The 19,437-nt window shown below is 35.5% G+C and overlaps 3 protein-coding genes and 1 pseudogene across 3 annotated transcripts; 2 read left to right on the top strand and 2 right to left on the bottom strand.

The window, feature by feature from the left end:
* Positions 1-30: 30 nt before the first annotated feature.
* Positions 31-2,573, top strand: LOC103947567 (uncharacterized isomerase BH0283-like). The gene is made up of 6 exons (XM_048586851.1): positions 31-191; positions 272-466; positions 1,240-1,551; positions 1,709-1,873; positions 2,194-2,277; positions 2,358-2,573. Exons 1-6 carry the CDS (start codon positions 162-164, stop codon positions 2,463-2,465), a joined length of 894 nt encoding a protein of 297 aa, XP_048442808.1. The 5' UTR covers positions 31-161; the 3' UTR covers positions 2,466-2,573.
* Positions 2,574-2,713: 140 nt separating this feature from the next.
* Positions 2,714-4,380, top strand: LOC103947656 (annotated as a pseudogene).
* A 6,073-nt stretch (positions 4,381-10,453) lies between these two features.
* Positions 10,454-13,148, bottom strand: LOC108867119. Its single transcript, XM_018647036.2, has 4 exons — positions 11,735-13,148; positions 11,561-11,653; positions 11,353-11,454; positions 10,454-11,245 (listed from the first exon to the last, which is right to left on the bottom strand). Exons 1-4 carry the CDS (start codon positions 11,915-11,917, stop codon positions 10,454-10,456), a joined length of 1,170 nt encoding a protein of 389 aa, XP_018502552.2. The 5' UTR covers positions 11,918-13,148.
* Positions 13,149-16,376: 3,228 nt separating this feature from the next.
* Positions 16,377-19,201, bottom strand: LOC108865980. The gene is made up of 4 exons (XM_048586800.1): positions 17,766-19,201; positions 17,366-17,674; positions 17,172-17,277; positions 16,377-17,069 (listed from the first exon to the last, which is right to left on the bottom strand). The coding sequence occupies exons 1-4, from the start codon at positions 19,199-19,201 to the stop codon at positions 16,377-16,379; spliced, it is 2,544 nt and encodes an 847-aa protein (XP_048442757.1).
* Between the last annotated feature and the right edge of the window lie 236 nt (positions 19,202-19,437).

Genomic DNA, 19,437 nt, shown 5'->3' with positions numbered 1-19,437 from the left:
TACTTAAAAGTGCTTTGTGATTTGCTTTTACCAAAAGCGCTTTTGTTTTAAAACTCTTTACACACCCGCGAAGAGTAATATATATATATCGAGAGAGAGAGAAAGAGTGCTACTTTCCAGGTCTTTGCTCAACAATCATTTCGATTTTCCATTCCAATTCCATGGCGAAGAAAGCTGTGAAATACTCTGTGGTACTCTCTCTCTCTCTCTCTCTCTCTCTCTCTCTCTCTTCTGTGTGTATGAATTGAGTGTTTGAATTTGCTGGTTGCAGGTGGACGCGTTCGCAGACTCGGCTTTCAAAGGGAACCCAGCAGCGGTTTGCTTGCTGGAGGAAGAAAGAGACGACCAGTGGCTACAAGCCGTGGCCGCCGAGTTCAACCTCTCCGAGACATGTTACTTGACTCGGCTCACTGAGTCTGACTCAGCTCCTCGGTTCGGTCTCAGATGGTTCACTCCTTCCAATGAGGTATGAGCTCACCTCCCTTCAATTCAACGCTTTCATTCATATCATATCAATCTTTACACGTTCCTTAGTTTCCAAGTGTTCAACTTTTATCTGGGTCGATATGGAATCCACCAAAAGATTTGAGTGTATAGAAAACAGCCTGGAATTCAGTTTAAATTTGTTTCCTTTAGGCTTTTAGCATACGGGTTTATTTAAAAGTGTAACTGGGTAGTTAAAGCAGTTGGAAAAGTACTTCCGGGTTGTAAAATCACTTGGATTTTATTAAAATTTGGACGTGCTTCTACTAATTGCGCTTCGAGCAAAAAGGTTTCAAGTGATTGATCTTTAGAGTTTCCTTGGTTTCAAGTGTTTAACTTTTAAATGCACACGCTAACAAGGTTGAAATTTTAAATTTACCCCAAAGTTTGATTTATTAGAAAGTAAAAATGGTTCCTTTTTGGCGTATGAATTTATTTAAAACTGGTTCCTAAAGACGCTTTCCGACAACGTTTGATGGGAAAAGTTGAAATTGCCTATGGGTTGAACAAAAAGCACTTGGAAGAGGTTTTATTTTTAAAAGAAGTTGGACGTGCTTAGTATAATAATGCTTATGAGCATAAGTACTTTCTAGAAAAGCATCTCCAAACAAGCCCTCACTCAGGTTTCTCTAAATTTTGATGTGATTATGTGGCTCTACTGAAGTGGTATTGCTAATGCCTTGATTTTGTCACCAGTGTATGAAGTAGCATATGCTTTCTTAATTGATCTTGAAAATTTGATTGCCTTTTGTGCAGGTTGAGCTTTGTGGTCATGCAACATTAGCAGCTGCATACACTCTCTTTAACTCTGGTTTGGTAACGTCCGACATTATTGAGTTTGCCACATTATCCGGAATCCTAAAAGCTAAAAAGGTTCCAGATGTTAAGACAGCCAATGGTTTGAATACTCACAATGGGGAAGCACAAGAGTCCTATTTTGTTGAACTGAATTTTCCTGCCGACCCCTCTAATGAATTCAACTCTGGTGATGTTTCGGTAATCTCTAAGGCCTTAGATGGTGCTTCTATGGTTGAAATAAGGAGGACAACTGTCACAGATGATTTACTTGTAAGTCCTACAATCCTTCCAGAAACCTACATTTTCAATTCCCTATTATGCTTTCGATTGATAGAAGCGTATAAAACAACGGACAAATTTTTATTTTATTGGATTGCCTGTGCAGTCTAGCATGCACTCTTAAGTGATACTGGTTTCATTTTTCAAGGTTGTGCTTCCATCAGCAAAAGCTGTCACAGATTTACAGCCGCAGTTAGATGCAATTCGCCAATGTCCAGGGTCTAGGGGAGTGATCGTTACGGGGATTGCTCCTCCAGAATCTGTATATGATTTTTACAGTAGATTCTTCTGTCCCAAACATGGGATTGATGAGGTAAGCAGCTTGCATTATTCTCTCAGTAAGCTTCTCTCAAGTGCCTGATACCTGGTGCCAAATGCTGTTGCTATGTTAGATGAGGAGATTATGTATCTGCATCAATAAGCCTTTCCTTTTATTTTATTTTTTCTGCTAAAGTGGATTTAAAACATTTGAATAACCTGATCGGCCTTTTCCTGTGTCTTTCTTTTTCCGCACGATCTTTATCAGTTTCATTATTCCAAGCTAAAGTATTCGAATATATCTGACTTAACCTGCTAACATGGATTTAAACCATTTGATACATAAGTCTGAATACTGCTAACTGTTTATGTCAGGATCCCGTTTGTGGGAGCGCACATTGTGCCCTTGCATCATATTGGTGCAAAAAACTTGGAAAGTCTGATGTTTTTGCTTATCAGGCACTCTCTCTCTCTCTCTCTCTCTCTCTCTCTCTGGTATTATAAAAACCTCCCTCTCATACGTTGATGTTTACTTTCAGGCATCACCTCGAGGGGGAGCAATAAACGTTCATCTAGATGAGCAAAATCAAAGGGTACTGCTGCGAGGAAAAGCTGTTATTGTGATGGAAGGAACTGTTTTAGCTTGAAGTTGGAGTTAATTTTATTTTGAAGTATAAACATTTGAAATAAATGTCTCAATTTGACGGGGAAAGAACCATTATATTTGAATTAAATAAATTTGAGCAAATTAGTTAGGTGTGCCTTTAATTTTTCATTTCGAAATTTGTATCCCGAGTTCTTCATCTTGGCATCTTGAAAGGTGCTACTGCTGTTCAACTTTCTGCTCAGCTGAGCTGCTGAACTCTCTCTCTCTCTCTCTCTCTCTCTCTCTCTCACATATTCTTCCTGTGTGTATATGATGCGTGCAAATAGTGTTTGAATTTAATGCTGAAATGGATGAGTGCGGGTGGATGCTTTCACTGACTGACTTAGCTGTCAAGGGGAACCCAGCAGCAGTTTGCTTGCTGGAGGAAGACAGAGACGACCGGTAGTTGCAGCCAGCGGCCTCAGAGTTCAATCTCTATCTCTCCGAGACATGTTACTTGACTCAGCTCATTGACTCGGACACAGCTCCTAGGTTCGGTGTTTCCTTCCAATTTCGGCTCATAAAACATCGTTATAGTTTCTCTGGTTTTAAGTTTTAAACTCATCACTGTTTATAATAACAAGTTTGAAATATAAAATCCAGGCAACAATTCGAGTGTCTAAGATCCAAATCTTCGGCAGCCACGAATTCAGTAAAATTGGTCCTTCACTCTTGCAGTGTACAGATTTACTTGAAAAGCAAACTTTTCACGTAACTCAGGTTTCTCTAAGTTTGATATCGAGCCATCTAGTTTGAAAACTTGATTCCTTTTTGCAGGTTGAGCTTTGCGGCCATGCAACATTAGCTGCTTCATACACTCTCCTTAAGTCTGGTTTGACATATTCCGACATTATCGCGTTTTCAACTTTGTCTGGAATCCTAACAGCTAAAAAGGTTCTAGATGTTAAGACAGCCAATGGTGAAGCACAAGAATCCTCCAATTTCATTGAACTGCACTTTCCTGCTGCCCCGTCTAATGAATTCAACTCTGATGAGGTTTCGGTTTATCTCCACGCCTTGAATGGCGCTTTTCTATTAATGAAAGGAGGGCAACTGTCACGGATGATCTACTTGTAAGTCATGCAATCCTTCTAGGAACCTGCATTTTCAGTTCCATATTATCCTTTCAATCAATATAAGCTTATAACTTTTCCTTTCTGATGGTCCTGTTTCCTTCTTGTTTCATTTTCCGCAAGGCTGTGCTTCAATCAGCAAAAGTGGTTGCAGATTTACAGCCACAGCCTGATGCAATAAAAAAAAATGTCCGGGGTCTGGGGGAGTCCTTGCAACAGCGATTGCTTCCCCAGAGTCCGGGTATGATTTTACATTAAATTCTTTGCCCCTAAACAGTGTGAATGAGGTATGCTGCTTGCTCACTTATCATTTTCCGGTATTGTGAGAAAACTACAATTGATAAAAATCTGGATGCTGCTTCTTTGTTTATGTCAGGATCCTGTTTGTGGGAGCGCACATTGTGTCGTATCATCATACTGGTGCAGAAAACTTGGAAAATCTGATATTGTTGGATACGTGGTACTCTCTCTCGCACTCTATAGCTCTCTTTCACTCTCTTCATTCTTATCATAAACTTACAACCCCGTATATTGATACATTATCGCGTATGTTTAGGCATCACATCGAGGAGGAAGATTATGCATTCATCTAGACAAGCAGAATCAAAGGGTGCTGCGTCGAGGGAAAGTGGTTACTGTGTGATGGAACGAACTGTTTTAGTTTCAAATTCAATCTATTGTGTTTGGTTATCCTGCAGTTTTCTTCAAAAAATCTGTATTCTGATTTGTTAGTTCTCCATTTGGCATGAAATGGTGCAACTTTGGACTTGTTTCCAAAATGAACACATTCAAGCAAGCTGTATGTGAAACTTGCTAGTTCAAGGTGTAGTTTTCGTTCAATTATTTAGTGTGCATGAAACTCACATAGTATTACTATTTCACTTAAATTATAACACGTGAATTTGTTTTTTATTTATTAAGACGTATCGATTATTTCGTCGACCTGATTATAAAACATTGAATGGCACACCATGTTCATATAAACCGTGTCGCATCATACTGAAATTTGTAGTCTGGATGAAATAAACTTAGATTATTGTATTTTAGAGCAAATAATCTTCACACATGAGCCGTTGATCTATTTGTAATAAGTTCGGTACAAAATTGTGACTTAGTTTACCATCATTTATAAATTTGTAAATATTTTGAAAATAATTTAACCGGTACATAGCCATTTACTTGGATTTTTAAGTTACCAATTTGGAAATCATTTTGGTTCAATTCGGGGGATTCAAATCCCTCCCTCTTCACGCAGATATCTTATGCACATGAATTCTTGATATTTCTCTTTTAATCTGCACTTTCACAAAATATTTTCTGCATATAATAAATCATTAATACACTAAATCAAGACATAATTACATCCAATTTAAGACAAAGGATACTATATATCTCTGCAATTATAAATACCCTTCTCATATTCCTCATAAACTGCAAGAAACCTCCACCATCTGAGCAGAAATCTCACTCTTGATTCCAGGGCTATATTCCAAAGCCACCATCAATGGCCCACAATCACATTCCTCAGGTACTTTCCCATTCCCACCATTCCAACACACACACACACACACACACACACACATATATATGTTGTTGCATGCTGTATAGAACTTTGTGTACATAAGTACCCTTTGAACTATATCATTGCAGACAGAGATTACAAAAATTAACATAGAATGTCGCAAATGTCAAGAGAAGCTCAAGAGATTCCTCTCAAAATTTCAGGGTAACTTTTTATTATAATCTTGTGTTTTTGATGAACTGATTCCGGGTACGTATACGAATTTCGTATTTTATTTATCTTTTTTTTATCATATTTTTCCCTAGGAACCTATTCTGTTAAGTTCGACCCAGAATCCGGAAGATTAACAGTTGAATCCACAGTAGACAAGAACACGATCAATGAGGCAGTAGAGCATGCTAGGTTTTCTGCAGGGCTCATGTGTGAGGATAATACTCTGCCGCCATCCCACAACAGTTTCTTGCAACCGAAGGCAACCGCCAGCCACGAGTTGAACGGAGCACAAGATCAAGGGCTTGAGGTAATAAGATGGGCTCAAATGGGAGAGCTCCAAAAACTTCCCAACATCCACAGGCTAAAGAAGTTGGAGCTGACTCAATCTGGAAGCAATCGAAGAATCAAACTCACATTCTTCGACAAGAAACCTCAGCCTCAGCCACAACCTCAGCCCCATGCTAGGGTTAATGTCATTAATGTTAAGGATGATGAGCAAAATGAGCCCCATGGTGGAGGAAGTGGTGGCAATAGCTGGCCGGCGGACAAAGTTTGTGGAGATCATGAAGGCGGCGAAGGAAGCAGCACCACAAGTTGTGATGGTGGTAGCCACCACAACTTTGAGTTTCAATACGTTCATACTCCTGAGGCAGCAGGCAATAATAATAATCATCATGTGCCACATGATACTTATTTGCCTCCGACGTACGGTGACCGTGTGACGGTGGAACACGCTGCGGTCCGGTGCGAGGAGACCATTGCAAACAGATGCACCATCTTGTGATGGATCCCGGCCGTCGAACATCTCCATTGCCAAATGCCATGACTGATCATTGACTTGTTTCTATGCTTGTATTCTGATTTTTCAGCTATGAGAAATAAACACTAGCTAGCTAGGTAGCTAAGGGTGTACTTTTTGTGATTTTTTGTCTCATTTATTTTTGTTTAATAAGTTATCGTCGGTGATCTCAAATAATGTGACAATATTTTTTCGGAAGTAGGATTCTCTCTTATTTCCTCTTCTCATCTCTCAATTTTTTCTTTCTTTCTCTGTGTGTAAACAAGTCAGCAGACAATGCTGATATTGTTTAATCATAACCATGCAAATAGGAGGGGAGTGGAGAGGAGGAAAATTTGAAAAAGTGATAATCCTACTCCTATGTTTTTTTGCATTCCTAAGTAATGTGATTTTGTCAACCATTTTCAGAAACTTGGAATGATGAGCCGCAAATTTACAACAAATAAGACCTTCTTTTTTAACTCATTATTTCTCGAGTTTAAATCTTTTGCCTTTTTTTAGTGTAACTTAAGAGTCGTAACATCGTTTGTAATCACAAAATTTACAAACAAAAACCTCACCATGGTTTTCTTATCTCACTTTTATTTTCGTGCAGTAAATGTCTTGTCACATGCGTAGCAACTTGACTTCCTAATAAGTTTAAGAAAATCGTCGTAGTTGAGCACACAATTAAGGAAGGTTATGCATTGACACTAAAAAAATAAAAAATTGGCCTTTGGGTACAAAATTAAAGACACAAAAGTATAATTCATGAAGAAAATACAACAATTATCTTTTTACACCCAACACCTAAAGTCGCTAAATTGTTCCTCCAAAACAAGTACTGCATTTGAAGAAAAAAATTTGAATCTCATAGTCACACTACTGCACACAAAAATTAGTAGATATGTCATGTACACATAACATAATTTTAATAAATAAATCTACTTAAAATTCTATTTTAGTAATTGAACTTGAGATCTTTCTTCAATAGTAACATGAATATTTTATATAATATATTATTATTTTTATCCAAAGAAATAAGGCATCCGAAAAAATCGATTGATCCTTTTTGAATCTCACACTGAAGTTTACATACTAAAAATTTCAAATTGAATGATCTAAACTTTTCAATTTGTGTAAGGTAAGCCAAAGAAAGAGGCTAAAATTGTAGAATTTAGATTTAACTGTCGGAATTTCTCGACCCTTAACTTCGGAGCGTGAGATCCGATGAGGATCGATCCCAAAAAAAAACATGAACTTTTCCTTTTGGCTGACGGATAGCATCAGCCATCTGTGGTAAACTGACAACTCACAGTACATCCAGAAGCTTACATATTTTGACTTTCACTTTCAGCCGACCATGGATCATCCATCTTTTAATTATTCAGCGGTCAACACAAAGACGTGCTTTGACTTTGTTATCATTCCTCTATTGTCTATTTGCAAACATAACATATAACTGTCTGATAGGATTAAAAGCATACCATAAAGTAGCACATAAATATTTTATTAATTTTTCATATTAATACTAAGATTTATCAATTGTAGCATATGAAAATATGAGTATTTTCTGCAGAATATTATTTTATCCAACTACTTAAAATGTTACAAAAATTGGATTGCTGTCTCTACTGACCAGCCATCGAAAAATAATTATTAGACCGACTTACACTTATCTAAAGTATATGAAATTTTATATGAAGACACTAGACATACAGCGCTACACTCACACAAATTTTTGGGATTTTTGGAGTTGATTTTCTATTTAAATTAAATCCAACAAAAAAAGGACAGAAACATATTTTAAATAATAAAAATAGATTGTAGTTCACAAGTTAAGAAAACGAGTTTGGGAAATTGCTATCCACCACCAAATAATCATGCAAACATGTTATGTTTCATTCAAATTCCTTTTATTTCCGGATGAAGATGCTCAAGTTGGCTCAATGTTAGAACTCAACCTATTACTCTTTCTTATGTAGTATATTAAGAGAATGACAGTTTCAACTTAACTTAGTCCCTAACATACAATCTAGAATGGCGTGTTCATAGATTTAACAAGTAGAAATCATTATGAACGAAAAGAGTTTGAGTCATGACAAGGCATCGTAAGTGCTAGCGTACTACTTATCCTAGAAATTGGTTCACATGTTAATTGCAATTAACAAGTACTACTTTAGAACATATGTAGGTCCTTATTCGATAAGGGCAGACACACACATATTCATAGTGTTAGAATCCTAGATATGCTTACTAAGTATGCATCCGTAGAAAACACATAAGGAATTCATCACTGACATAAGTAGTGAACCAATTTTCATTCATTCATAAAAGTAATTCAAACGAAATGTCATAAAAACTTACAATCATATTCGGGGCTTCAAAACAGCCCCTAACTACTAAAAATTTAGTTACGCATAATCCTTAAATAAAACCAAAAGAAAGACATGAGTTCGAGAAGATAAAACTGAAAGAAGAGAATGTCAAGATTTCATCCTTCCTTCTCTATTGCTTCTTCTGTCAGCTCCCCTTTTGTTTCCCTTTTTATTTTTGTTCTATTTTTTTCTATCCTTCGACCTTGCCGCTGCAACCTGCAGCCTTTTTCCCTTTTTAACTTGCTGTCCCATTTTCTTCTCCTTAACTCACCCATTAATAGCCATTTCGTGATGACAATAAGTGAGAGGAAATGGTAAAACAATTGTAACTCTTTAGGTAGCCTTTATGCCAATTACTCCTTCTTAATCCTCATCTTTTATTCCATTTTCTCTGATATTTGAATAGGTGTCAACTGGCTTGTTCTTGGTTGCATCACTTTTGGCTGCTAGCTGCTAGATTTATTAGGTTTATTGCTTTCATTGCAGTTACAAGGTGCTCATTCTCTTGTGAACCTTTCAGTGTTAAAACGGCCATAACTTCTTCTAGAAAAATGATATTAACAATCCGCGAAATTCTCCAAAAAAATAGACATATGTAGCTTTCCAAGCATATAAGGCTTATTCTCTAATTCATTCTGAGTTGTTTGCAACTTGCTTCCAAAGTCAGCTGATCTGCACAGGCAATTTTGACGAATTTGTTACTTAAAATCCCACTATTTTTCTTTTCTTTGCTTGACAAATCATACAAAATACAAAAACAAAGTAAATAGCTCAAAAATATAAACAACTAACTAAGAAAAAATAAGTGAATTTAATGTCGTAAAAAATATATATAAATATGAGCTTATCACAGTCATAATAATCTTTTAGTTATATGTATTACTGTTAAGAAGGTTAGTTTAATCGAAGAATGTGAAGGGTAAACGTATGAGATTGTCTAATTAATTAGACAGTCAATTAATTCAACTTGATTATCTTTTCAATGTCATGCTAGCTACAACCATATTATTCCTCAATAATTAAAAAATAATTTGAATTTGGAAGACCAGTTCTTTGGCAATGCCAGCAATATCTAGATCAGTTTGAAGATGAATGTAGTAAAAGCTAAGGTTCGAAGACAATATTAACGTTGATTTTTATTCAAATATTGAACAAGCTTTTGAGAAGCGGAAAAGCTGAACTCGTTTGAAACTGTTTTGAAACACTACTACAATATATGCTATCACCGGCGGAGGACAAACCGACGAGAAATCAACTTTCTGTCGAAAATTTGGCACAAATCCGACATTACATAATGTAATGTCGCTTTTCAATAGCGACACTATTGCTAGGGTCGCAAAAGGGCTTCAGCGTCGCTTTTTGAGCTTAATCCGCCACTACACAGTGTCGCTTTAAAGCGACACTAACCCTAACGTCGGTTTAAAGCGACGCATACTTACACGTGGATCAGCTATTTAATAATAAAGTATGCAGTATACTGTCGCTTTAAAGCGACATTATATTAAAATGAAATAAATAAAATATTCCTTAAACCGACGTTAGATAACAATGAAATAAATAAAATATAAAAACTAGCGACGCATACTTACACGTGCATCAGCTATTTAATAATAAAGTATGCAGTATACTGTCGCTTTAAAGCGACATTATATTAAAATGAAATAAATAAAATATTCCTTAAACCGACGTTAGATAACAATTAAATAAATAAAATATAAAAACTAGTAACGGTCTTAACCGACACTATATTTGTTAATAATAATAAAAGTGGATGAACAACTGCATGCAATTTCAATTAATTCCAACCAAAAAAAATTATAAATTTTAAGATCAAAATAAACATTAATGAAAATAAATAACAAAAACAATAGTGCCAAACTGTACATTTCACATTTCACATAAAATCCAAAAAGTCGTCCGTCGTAACAAACATTAAATCCGACATTACAAACATAACATAAAAAAACAAAAAGATAGACCAATTATACTGTCGTATTTAACCGACAAGAAAAAGAACCAATTAAACTACCCAACCGAATCTGCGCCTGAACGTCGTCCAGATCCTTCTGCTTGAGAATCTTCTCCTTGAGATACTCCTCCTTGAGATCCTCCTTCTTGAGATCCTCCATCTGATCCAAAAATCCTCGACAAGTCCACATCAAATCCAACACCTGCAAGCATTCCAGAAAACCCCCCAACTGGAACTTCAGGAAAAGATCCACTAGGAGCAGCCATCTCAGGTCGATATACTGGCACTTGATAAGGCGGCTGCTGCATGTATGGCATGGGCGGCTGCTGCATGTATGGCATGGGCGGCTGCTGCATGTATGGCATGGGCTGCGCAGGCATCGGATACACAGGATATAGAGGTTGCTGATTATTGCCAGCATACGGATATGCAGGGGAAGGCTGACTTTGGCCCGACTGTTGAGGAGGTTGACTGTGGCCTGATTGTTGGGTTCCCGGGCTATATGGTGGTTGTGGCTGAAATCTTTGAAAAAACCATGCAAACAACTGATTTTGCTTGTTCTCCAGGTCCGAAATCCGTTTATTATTATTTTCGTCTCTCATTTTCAACTCATTATTTTGAGTCATTAGCAACGCCATTGAACTCTTAGATGATCTCCTAGAGGAAATTGATGTAGAAGATGCAGAAGATGCATAAGACACCATATCAGGAGTCACACCATGACCGTATCCTCTGACTCTATTATACCTCTCAGGACCCATAGTATCAACATAAACTTGGGTCCTAAGATCTTCATTATCGTCTTGGCCCGACTCAATCAATGTTTGCAGGTTGCTCTCCATTGTTGACTTGCATTACAATTTTTAAAAACAAAAATTCAATCGTAAAACAGAAAAATAAGCTATAGATAATAAATACTAATAAAATCAAATACTAACACGAAAAAATCAATTACCCCTGTACGCTCCGATGTTTCATCAATCCATGATTTATCTTTTCGTGTATGACATTCACGAAAAAAGGTTACAGGATCTGCTTCTTTCCCATGCTTCTTCCGCTTTATCAAAAATAAAATTTCATACAAACAAATTAAGCAAACCTCATACTAAAAATAAATATAATTATTTAAAATTAATCATCTCTTGAAAATGTACAATCCATACATATTCTTCCCGCACTCTTGCAAAGGATTTTGTACCAGTAGTATGGTTCATTGATTTCAATCCCCGATTAATCTTATTTTTTTCAGCAACCTCCTGAAAAAAAACGAACGAAAAAAGAAAAGATTATATTAGGCAACTTTAAAGTTATAACGAAATAAATCGTGTAGGGTTTACCTTTGTTTTGTCTCTATTCCAATATGCCAACAAATCATTCCACTGGGTAGGAATCACATCAGGAGGAGGCTCGCTGCGAACCTGTTCTGCTCTTTTAGTATAATACTTTTTTTTTAACTTATTTCTAAACTCTTTGTGCGCATGCTCCGCAATCTTAAGCGTCATATGACGGATCAAAGGCATTTTTACTATATCTGCATCTTCAAAAAAGATACTTCCCTACATACATAAAAACAAAAAACAAAAAAAATCACGCTAGTCAAATATTATTACAATCATTGACCTATTCTTCTATTTTCAACTAAAAATAAAAAGATCTATATATACCTTTATTCTATTCCAAAAAGCTTCCTTATCTTCTTCCGTAACCTTACGCCAATCTTTCTCCAACGGAAGATTTCTATAGTCCCTAACCTCCGCTGCTACATGTTTTGAAAAAGCACTAGCGTTATCACTAATGCATTTTCCGGACGAATCAAACGAACAAAGCTGTTTCGTCCATTTAGGAATTGAGGGTCCACGCCTCCGTTGAGATGTACCTTGTTAATACAAACACACAATTAAAAAGTAGGAAACAAATGTATATTTTCAGATTAGCAATAATAATCGTTCAAACACACAAAAAAAAAAAAAAAAAACTGACACTCATAACAATTCAAAAAAGAACCAGCATCACCCTCGTCCTCTTCCAAATGAAGTTCCTCAGAACGTTGATCTTCACGGGAATTATCCATTGCAAAACTTAATGGAAGGAGAAGGAAGTGGGGGAAAGAGGAAGCTAGAAATGGGGGAAAGAGGAAGCCAGAAATGGGTGATAGAGAGGAGAGACAGAAGTGGAACACGGAAGTGAAGGGAGACAGAAATTAAATATGGATAACAACTTAGCGTCGAAATATGAATACATTACGTCGCTTAAAACCGACACAATCACTGACTAAACCTCCCCACACGTAACCTGACATAAAGCCTGCTATACTTGTCAGTGCAAGCCTATTGCGTCGCTTTAAACCGACGTTATCTTGCATAGCGTCGAAATAAGGGCCTACTGCGTCGTTTAAAACCGACGTTAGCTTGCATAGCGTCGAAATAAGCACAGGTTTGTGTCGCTTAAAACCGCCACTATATCTGATTCGACCTATATTATAGCCTGACATAGTTTTGACTGAAAGTCTGACATGTTTCAGTCATAAATGCCTTTGCGTCGAAATAAGGTCACATTGCGTCGGTTTTAACCGACGTTAGCCTGACAGGTTTTTAATAAGAGAAAGTTTGTGTCGAAATATGAAAACATTTGCTTCGAAATAAGAATCGTCTGACATTCAATTAGTCTCGAAAATGTATAATTTTGCCTCGATTAAAACCAGTCCAAGTTGACATGCCAATCAATTCAACCCATTCCCAGCAAAAAATACCGGGAAACCTCCCGCCGAACATAAAAATAAAATTTGTACTTCCCAAAAAAAAAGGAACAAATAAATAAATTTATTAAGTTATGTTATGTCATATAATATTTTAATAAATAATTAGACATGCCAATCAATTTACCCAAAATTTAAAAATAATTAGTTATGTTATGTCATATAATATTTTAATAAATAAATTTATTAAGTTGAATCAATTTTTTTTGCACTGTAATTGTTATTTTAATTTGTTGTTATTTTGATAATTTTTTGTTGTTATTTACTAGAATGGATTAGATGAACATAATTTGAGTTGTTATGAGAAAATGGAATGAATAATATTTATAAGCATTTATGTTAAATTAACAATATTAAATATAACCTAAACTTATAATATTTAGGAATATAAGAATATATTATGTTAAATTAATTTTTTTTGCACTCTAATTGTTATTTTAATTTGTTGTTATTTTGATACATTTGATAACATTTGGTTGTTATTTACTAGAATGGATTAAACACCATTGAACCCAAATCAAAGTTGGAAGTGTGGTGATATGTAGAGTTGCTCCACATCGGAAAGTTAATTACCCTAGAAAGCTTAGAAGAGTTGAGTCACTCTTTGTATTTTAAATTGAAGATCGAATTCATTCATTGTATTCATATAGGGTCAAGGAGTGTAGTTATAAAAAATCATCTAAATCGGAGTTAAAATAACCGTTAAATCGTGATTTTTCGTTTATAACCGTCGAAAAGCTTTGTCCCGTTACTTGATCTCTGAATGTTTTTTTTTTGTGATTTTTTGCTGATGTGATCTCCAAGCATATACAAACAATTTTGACGGTTTGGATCGTTGAAATTAGTTTTGGAGAATTCGTAAAACGATAGATTGGACTAACACTTAGAGTTTATTTATACTTTCATTAAGTATAACGTAAGATTTTGTGGTATCCACTTGTGTAAATATTTTAAATTGAAGATCGAATTCATTCATTGTATTCATATAGGGTCAAGGAGTGTAGTTATAAAAAATCATCTAAATCGGAGTTAAAATAACCGTTAAATCGTGATTTTTCGTTTATAACCGTCGAAAAGCTTTGTCCCGTTACTTGATCTCTGAATGTTTTTTTTTTGTGATTTTTTGCTGATGTGATCTCCAAGCATATACAAACAATTTTGACGGTTTGGATCGTTGAAATTAGTTTTGGAGAATTCGTAAAACGATAGATTGGCTAACACTTAGAGTTTATTTATACTTTCATTAAGTATAACGTAAGATTTTGTGGTATCCACTTGTGTAAATATTTTAAATTGAAGATCGAATTCATTCATTGTATTCATATAGGGTCAAGGAGTGTAGTTATAAAAAATCATCTAAATCGGAGTTAAAATAACCGTTAAATCGTGATTTTTCGTTTATAACCGTCGAAAAGCTTTGTCCCGTTACTTGATCTCTGAATGTTTTTTTTTTGTGATTTTTTGCTGATGTGATCTCCAAGCATATACAAACAATTTTGACGGTTTGGATCGTTGAAATTAGTTTTGGAGAATTCGTAAAACGATAGATTGGCTAACACTTAGAGTTTATTTATACTTTCATTAAGTATAACGTAAGATTTTGTGGTATCCACTTGTGTAAATATTTTAAATTGAAGATCGAATTCATTCATTGTATTCATATAGGGTCAAGGAGTGTAGTTATAAAAAATCATCTAAATCGGAGTTAAAATAACCGTTAAATCGTGATTTTTCGTTTATAACCGTCGAAAAGCTTTGTCCCGTTACTTGATCTCTGAATGTTTTTTTTTTGTGATTTTTTGCTGATGTGATCTCCAAGCATATACAAACAATTTTGACGGTTTGGATCGTTGAAATTAGTTTTGGAGAATTCGTAAAACGATAGATTGGCTAACACTTAGAGTTTATTTATACTTTCATTAAGTATAACGTAAGATTTTGTGGTATCCACTTGTGTAAATATTTTAAATTGAAGATCGAATTCATTCATTGTATTCATATAGGGTCAAGGAGTGTAGTTATAAAAAATCATCTAAATCGGAGTTAAAATAACCGTTAAATCGTGATTTTTCGTTTATAACCGTCGAAAAGCTTTGTCCCGTTACTTGATCTCTGAATGTTTTTTTTTTGTGATTTTTTGCTGATGTGATCTCCAAGCATATACAAACAATTTTGACGGTTTGGATCGTTGAAATTAGTTTTGGAGAATTCGTAAAACGATAGATTGACTAACACTTAGAGTTTATTTATACTTTCATTAAGTATAACGTAAGATTTTGTGGTATCCACTTGTGTAAATATTTTAAATTGAAGATCGAATTCATTCATTGTATTCATATAGGGTCAAGGAGTGTAGTTATAAAAAATCATCTAAATCGGAGTTAAAATAACCGTTAAATCGTGATTTTTCGTTTATAACCGTCGAAAAGCTTTGTCCCGTTACTTGATCTCTGAATGTTTTTTTTTTGTGATTTTTTGCTGATGTGATCTCCAAGCATATACAAACAATTTTGACGGTTTGGATCGTTGAAATTAGTTTTGGAGAATTCGTAAAACGATAGATTGGCTAACACTTAGAGTTTATAATTATTATAATTAGTATAAAACTACAAATAATAAAAAATAATTATATATAATTATTATTATTAGGGTGTAAAACATTCATTGCATTCGTATAGGGGTGTAAAACAGTTAAATTAATATATAATTATTATTGTTTTTAGGGGTGTAAAACAATTAAATTAATATATAATTATTAATATTTAGGCTATAAAACTGCAAATAATAAAAAATAATTATATATAATTATTATTATTAGGGGTAATGCATATGATTGACAACAAGTATCTTGCGTCGAAATAGTCTCATATTGCGTCGAAATAGGCTAGGGTTGCGTCGGTTAAAACCGACGCCAAGTCTGACACACATGTCCTAAGCTTAACATTGCGTCGAAATAGGCTACGGTTGCGTCGGTTAAAACCGACGCCAAGTCTGACACACATGTCCTATGCTTAACATTGCGTCGAAATAGGCTGGGGTTGCGTCGGTTAAAACCGACGCCAATTCTGACATACCTGAAAAATGCCGTCGGTTAAAAGCGACAGAATGTCAAGGAAAAAAAAAAAAAAAAAACAGAAATATAATTTTATAATACGATATCATAGCATACAAAATAAAACAAAGTCTAATTAATACAAAAATAATAACAAAAATAATTAATATATTTATTCCCTGTCATCATCTGTTAGCTCTTCGTCGGTATTGGCATGATTAACGAACCCGGTAGGCAACGCTAATGATTCAAGAAAGGGAGTCTCTTCCACGCCAACCCTTGTATGAAAATTTTCATTATCAAGAATTCGATCATCCAAGTTCGGCGTGTCATAATCATCAATAGCATCACTATCCTCTAATACGTCAAATAAATCTCTTGGCTGAGTTCGAACAACTACGTGCCAATCTTTTTCAATCGTGTCCTCCACGTAAAATGCCTGTAATGCTTGTGATGCTAGTATGAAAGGATCCTCTTTAAATCCCAATTGATTGAAATTCACCATAGTAAATCCATATTGATCAGTCTTCATTCCTCGTGGACTTTCACTATTAACCCATTCGCACTTAAATAACATCACAGCTCGACCCCTATCTCCTGCTTCAGTAGGACCACAATATTTGACCTCAAACATATCTACAACTCTGCCATAACAATTTACTTGCCCAATTGCTCCAGGAACATTTGCAGGTACAAAGACACCACAGTTTTGATTCTTATGCTTATCATCCACAGATTTTATACGAAATCTAAATCCATGAACAATGTGACTTTTGTATCTGCTCACAACCCTACTAGGATAATTAGCTAGCCAATGCAAGTCTTGAGATATCAATGTGTCATTAGCATCATATCTTGAATTCATCTGTAATAAGTATGAAGATAAATATTGACAAAATAACTATAAACATGTTATAATTAAAATGCAAAACAATAAATAAATAATATGATTATTATATCAACTCACATGTTGCTTGAACCATTCTGGAAATTCTTTCTTGCTTAGCTCTTTAATTTGTCGCATAGTTAACCTTTCTCGACGATATTTAGTTTTCAAGAATTCTTCATGTTGCCTACACAATTATGTCCAATTTAGATAATTATTTTTTCAAAGTTAAGAAAACCAATAAAACATTTCGACGTATGATTAAACATTCTTACCTTCTAAATGGGCTAACTTCATCACAATTATTTAGAATGTATCTATGGCACTGATCAAGAACATTTAGATTGAGCTCCACATTTTCTCCTGAACCCATATAACATCCTTTCGAGTCAAAAATTGATAACCCACCAGATACTCCACGTCCAATCCCATCTTCATTTCGGCCTCTACGGGTACGACGAGACTCAACGTCTCTAAGATACATGGAACAAAATGACAAGCACTCATCCACCAAATATGCTTCAGCAATAGAACCTTCAGGACGACCCTTATTACGAACATAGCGCTTCAGTGTTTGCAAATACCTACAATTATAAAACGAAATACAAATTATTATAATTATTAATTAAAGTTATGACTACAATTGTAAAAAAATTATAAAAATTTATTCATTACCGTTCAATTGGATACATCCATCTATATTGAACAGGGCCTGCAAGCGCTGCTTCATCTGCCAAGTGAACTGGGAGGTGCACCATTATATCAAAAAATGCAGGAGGGAATATTTTCTCAAGTTGACATAATGTCAAGGCAATTCTTGAATTCAGTTGCTTAAATCCTTCCTCAGACTCCTTCTTACTACATAACTGTCTGAAAATTGCACTCAACTCTAATAAAACCATAGTAACAGCTTTAGGCAAAACCGGGCGTATTGCAAGCGGGAGTAACTGCTGCATTAAAACATGGCAATCATGACTTTTCAACCCATGTATTTTTCGTTCATTCACGTGCACACATCGTGACAGATTTGATGAATATCCATCTGGGACCCGAATAGTAGACAATACTTTACAAAACGCAGTTTTTTCTTCTCTTTTCAATGTGAACAATGCTGGAGGTCGAAATGTTCTATTTCCTTCTCTACGTGGGTGTTGACTATGTCTTATGTTCAAGAATTCAAGATCTGCACGTGCCGCCAATCCATCTTTAGACTTTTCTATATCTAGCAATGTTCCCACCACACTGTCACATATATTCTTCTCGATATGCATAACATCAAGATTGTGTCTAATCAAGAGATGCCTCCAATAAGGTAGTTCATAAAAAATCGATTTCTTCTTCCACTGACTGTTACTACTTGTACTGCTCGAAGCTCTTCTTCTGCGTTGCCCAACTGAAGCATCCTTGTTTGGTTTTCCAAAAGTAAATCTCAATGTAGAAAGTTCTTCGAGACATTGTAAACCAGTCCACTGCCTTGGTGCAGTACGATGCTCTCGACGACCATTAAAAGTGATGGTTTGCCTTCGAAACCTATGATTATCTTCAAGAAATCGTCGATGCCCCATATAACAAATCTTGCGACTCGCTGGCAAGTAAATAGATTCTTTATCATGCATGCAATGTGGACAAGCTTTATAACCATGTGTACTCCATCCTGACAACATTCCATAAGCCGGAAAATCACTTATGGTCCATAACACGGCAGCCTTCATCGTAAAACTTTGGTTGGAAAACGCATCATAAGTGGGAATGCCCACCTCCCACAACTCATTCAGCTCGTCAATCAATGGACGCATGTATACATCAATCTCTTTACCAGGACTGCGCGGTCCTGGTATTAACAAAGACAATAACAAATTTGGTTGCTTCATGCACATCCAAGGTGGCAAATTATAAACAGAAAGCACCACAGGCCATGTGCTATGATCATTCCTCATTTTCCCAAAAGGATTAAATCCATCACTGGCTAACCCTAATCGGACATTTCGAATTTCTGACGCAAAATCCGGATATAAATTATCCAAATGCTTCCATGCGGGAGAATCTGAAGGATGTCTCATAAACTCATCCTTAGGACATTCAGTTGCATGCCATCTCATATGTTCAGCCATATGCTTCGACATAAAAAAGCGTTGCAATCGTGGTTTTAAAGGAAAATACCACATAACCTTAGCTGCGACCTTTTTCCTCGAGCTATCCTCTGCATTGGTAATTTTATATCTTGATTTACCACAAACTGAGCACACGGTCAAATCTGAAGTATCTTTCCAATAGATCATGCAATCATTGGGACATGCATCAATTTTCACATACGACAGCCCCAAGTCATTTATAAGTTTTTTTGCTT

Source organism: the organism of the source record quoted next, unplaced genomic scaffold (genome assembly GCF_019419815.1).
Source record: "Pyrus x bretschneideri cultivar Hongxiangsu unplaced genomic scaffold, Pyrus_bretschneideri_v1 Contig25, whole genome shotgun sequence".
In the NCBI taxonomy this organism is placed as follows: domain Eukaryota; kingdom Viridiplantae; phylum Streptophyta; class Magnoliopsida; order Rosales; family Rosaceae; genus Pyrus; species Pyrus x bretschneideri.
Note: the sequence above shows the minus strand (reverse complement) of the source record. Positions and strands in the feature narration are given on the sequence as shown.

Excerpts from the sequence above, each read along its gene's own strand:
- LOC108865980 (XM_048586800.1), bottom strand. The coding sequence starts at position 19,201 with ATGGCTGAACATATGAGATGGCATGCAACTGAATGTCCTAAGGATGAG. Across the intron at positions 17,675-17,765 it reads TGGATGTATCCAATTGAACG|GTATTTGCAAACACTGAAGC; the intron begins GTAATGAATAAA and ends TTATAATTGTAG. Across the intron at positions 17,278-17,365 it reads GAAGTTAGCCCATTTAGAAG|GCAACATGAAGAATTCTTGA; the intron begins GTAAGAATGTTT and ends ATAATTGTGTAG.
- LOC103947567 (XM_048586851.1), top strand. The coding sequence starts at position 162 with ATGGCGAAGAAAGCTGTGAAATACTCTGTG. Across the intron at positions 467-1,239 it reads GGTTCACTCCTTCCAATGAG|GTTGAGCTTTGTGGTCATGC; the intron begins GTATGAGCTCAC and ends CCTTTTGTGCAG. Across the intron at positions 1,552-1,708 it reads CTGTCACAGATGATTTACTT|GTTGTGCTTCCATCAGCAAA; the intron begins GTAAGTCCTACA and ends TCATTTTTCAAG.
- LOC108867119 (XM_018647036.2), bottom strand. The coding sequence starts at position 11,917 with ATGCCTTTGATCCGTCATATGACGCTTAAGATTGCGGAGCATGCGCAC. Across the intron at positions 11,654-11,734 it reads GGAATAGAGACAAAACAAAG|GAGGTTGCTGAAAAAAATAA; the intron begins GTAAACCCTACA and ends GTTTTTTTTCAG. Across the intron at positions 11,455-11,560 it reads CAAGAGTGCGGGAAGAATAT|CGGAAGAAGCATGGGAAAGA; the intron begins GTATGGATTGTA and ends TTTTTGATAAAG.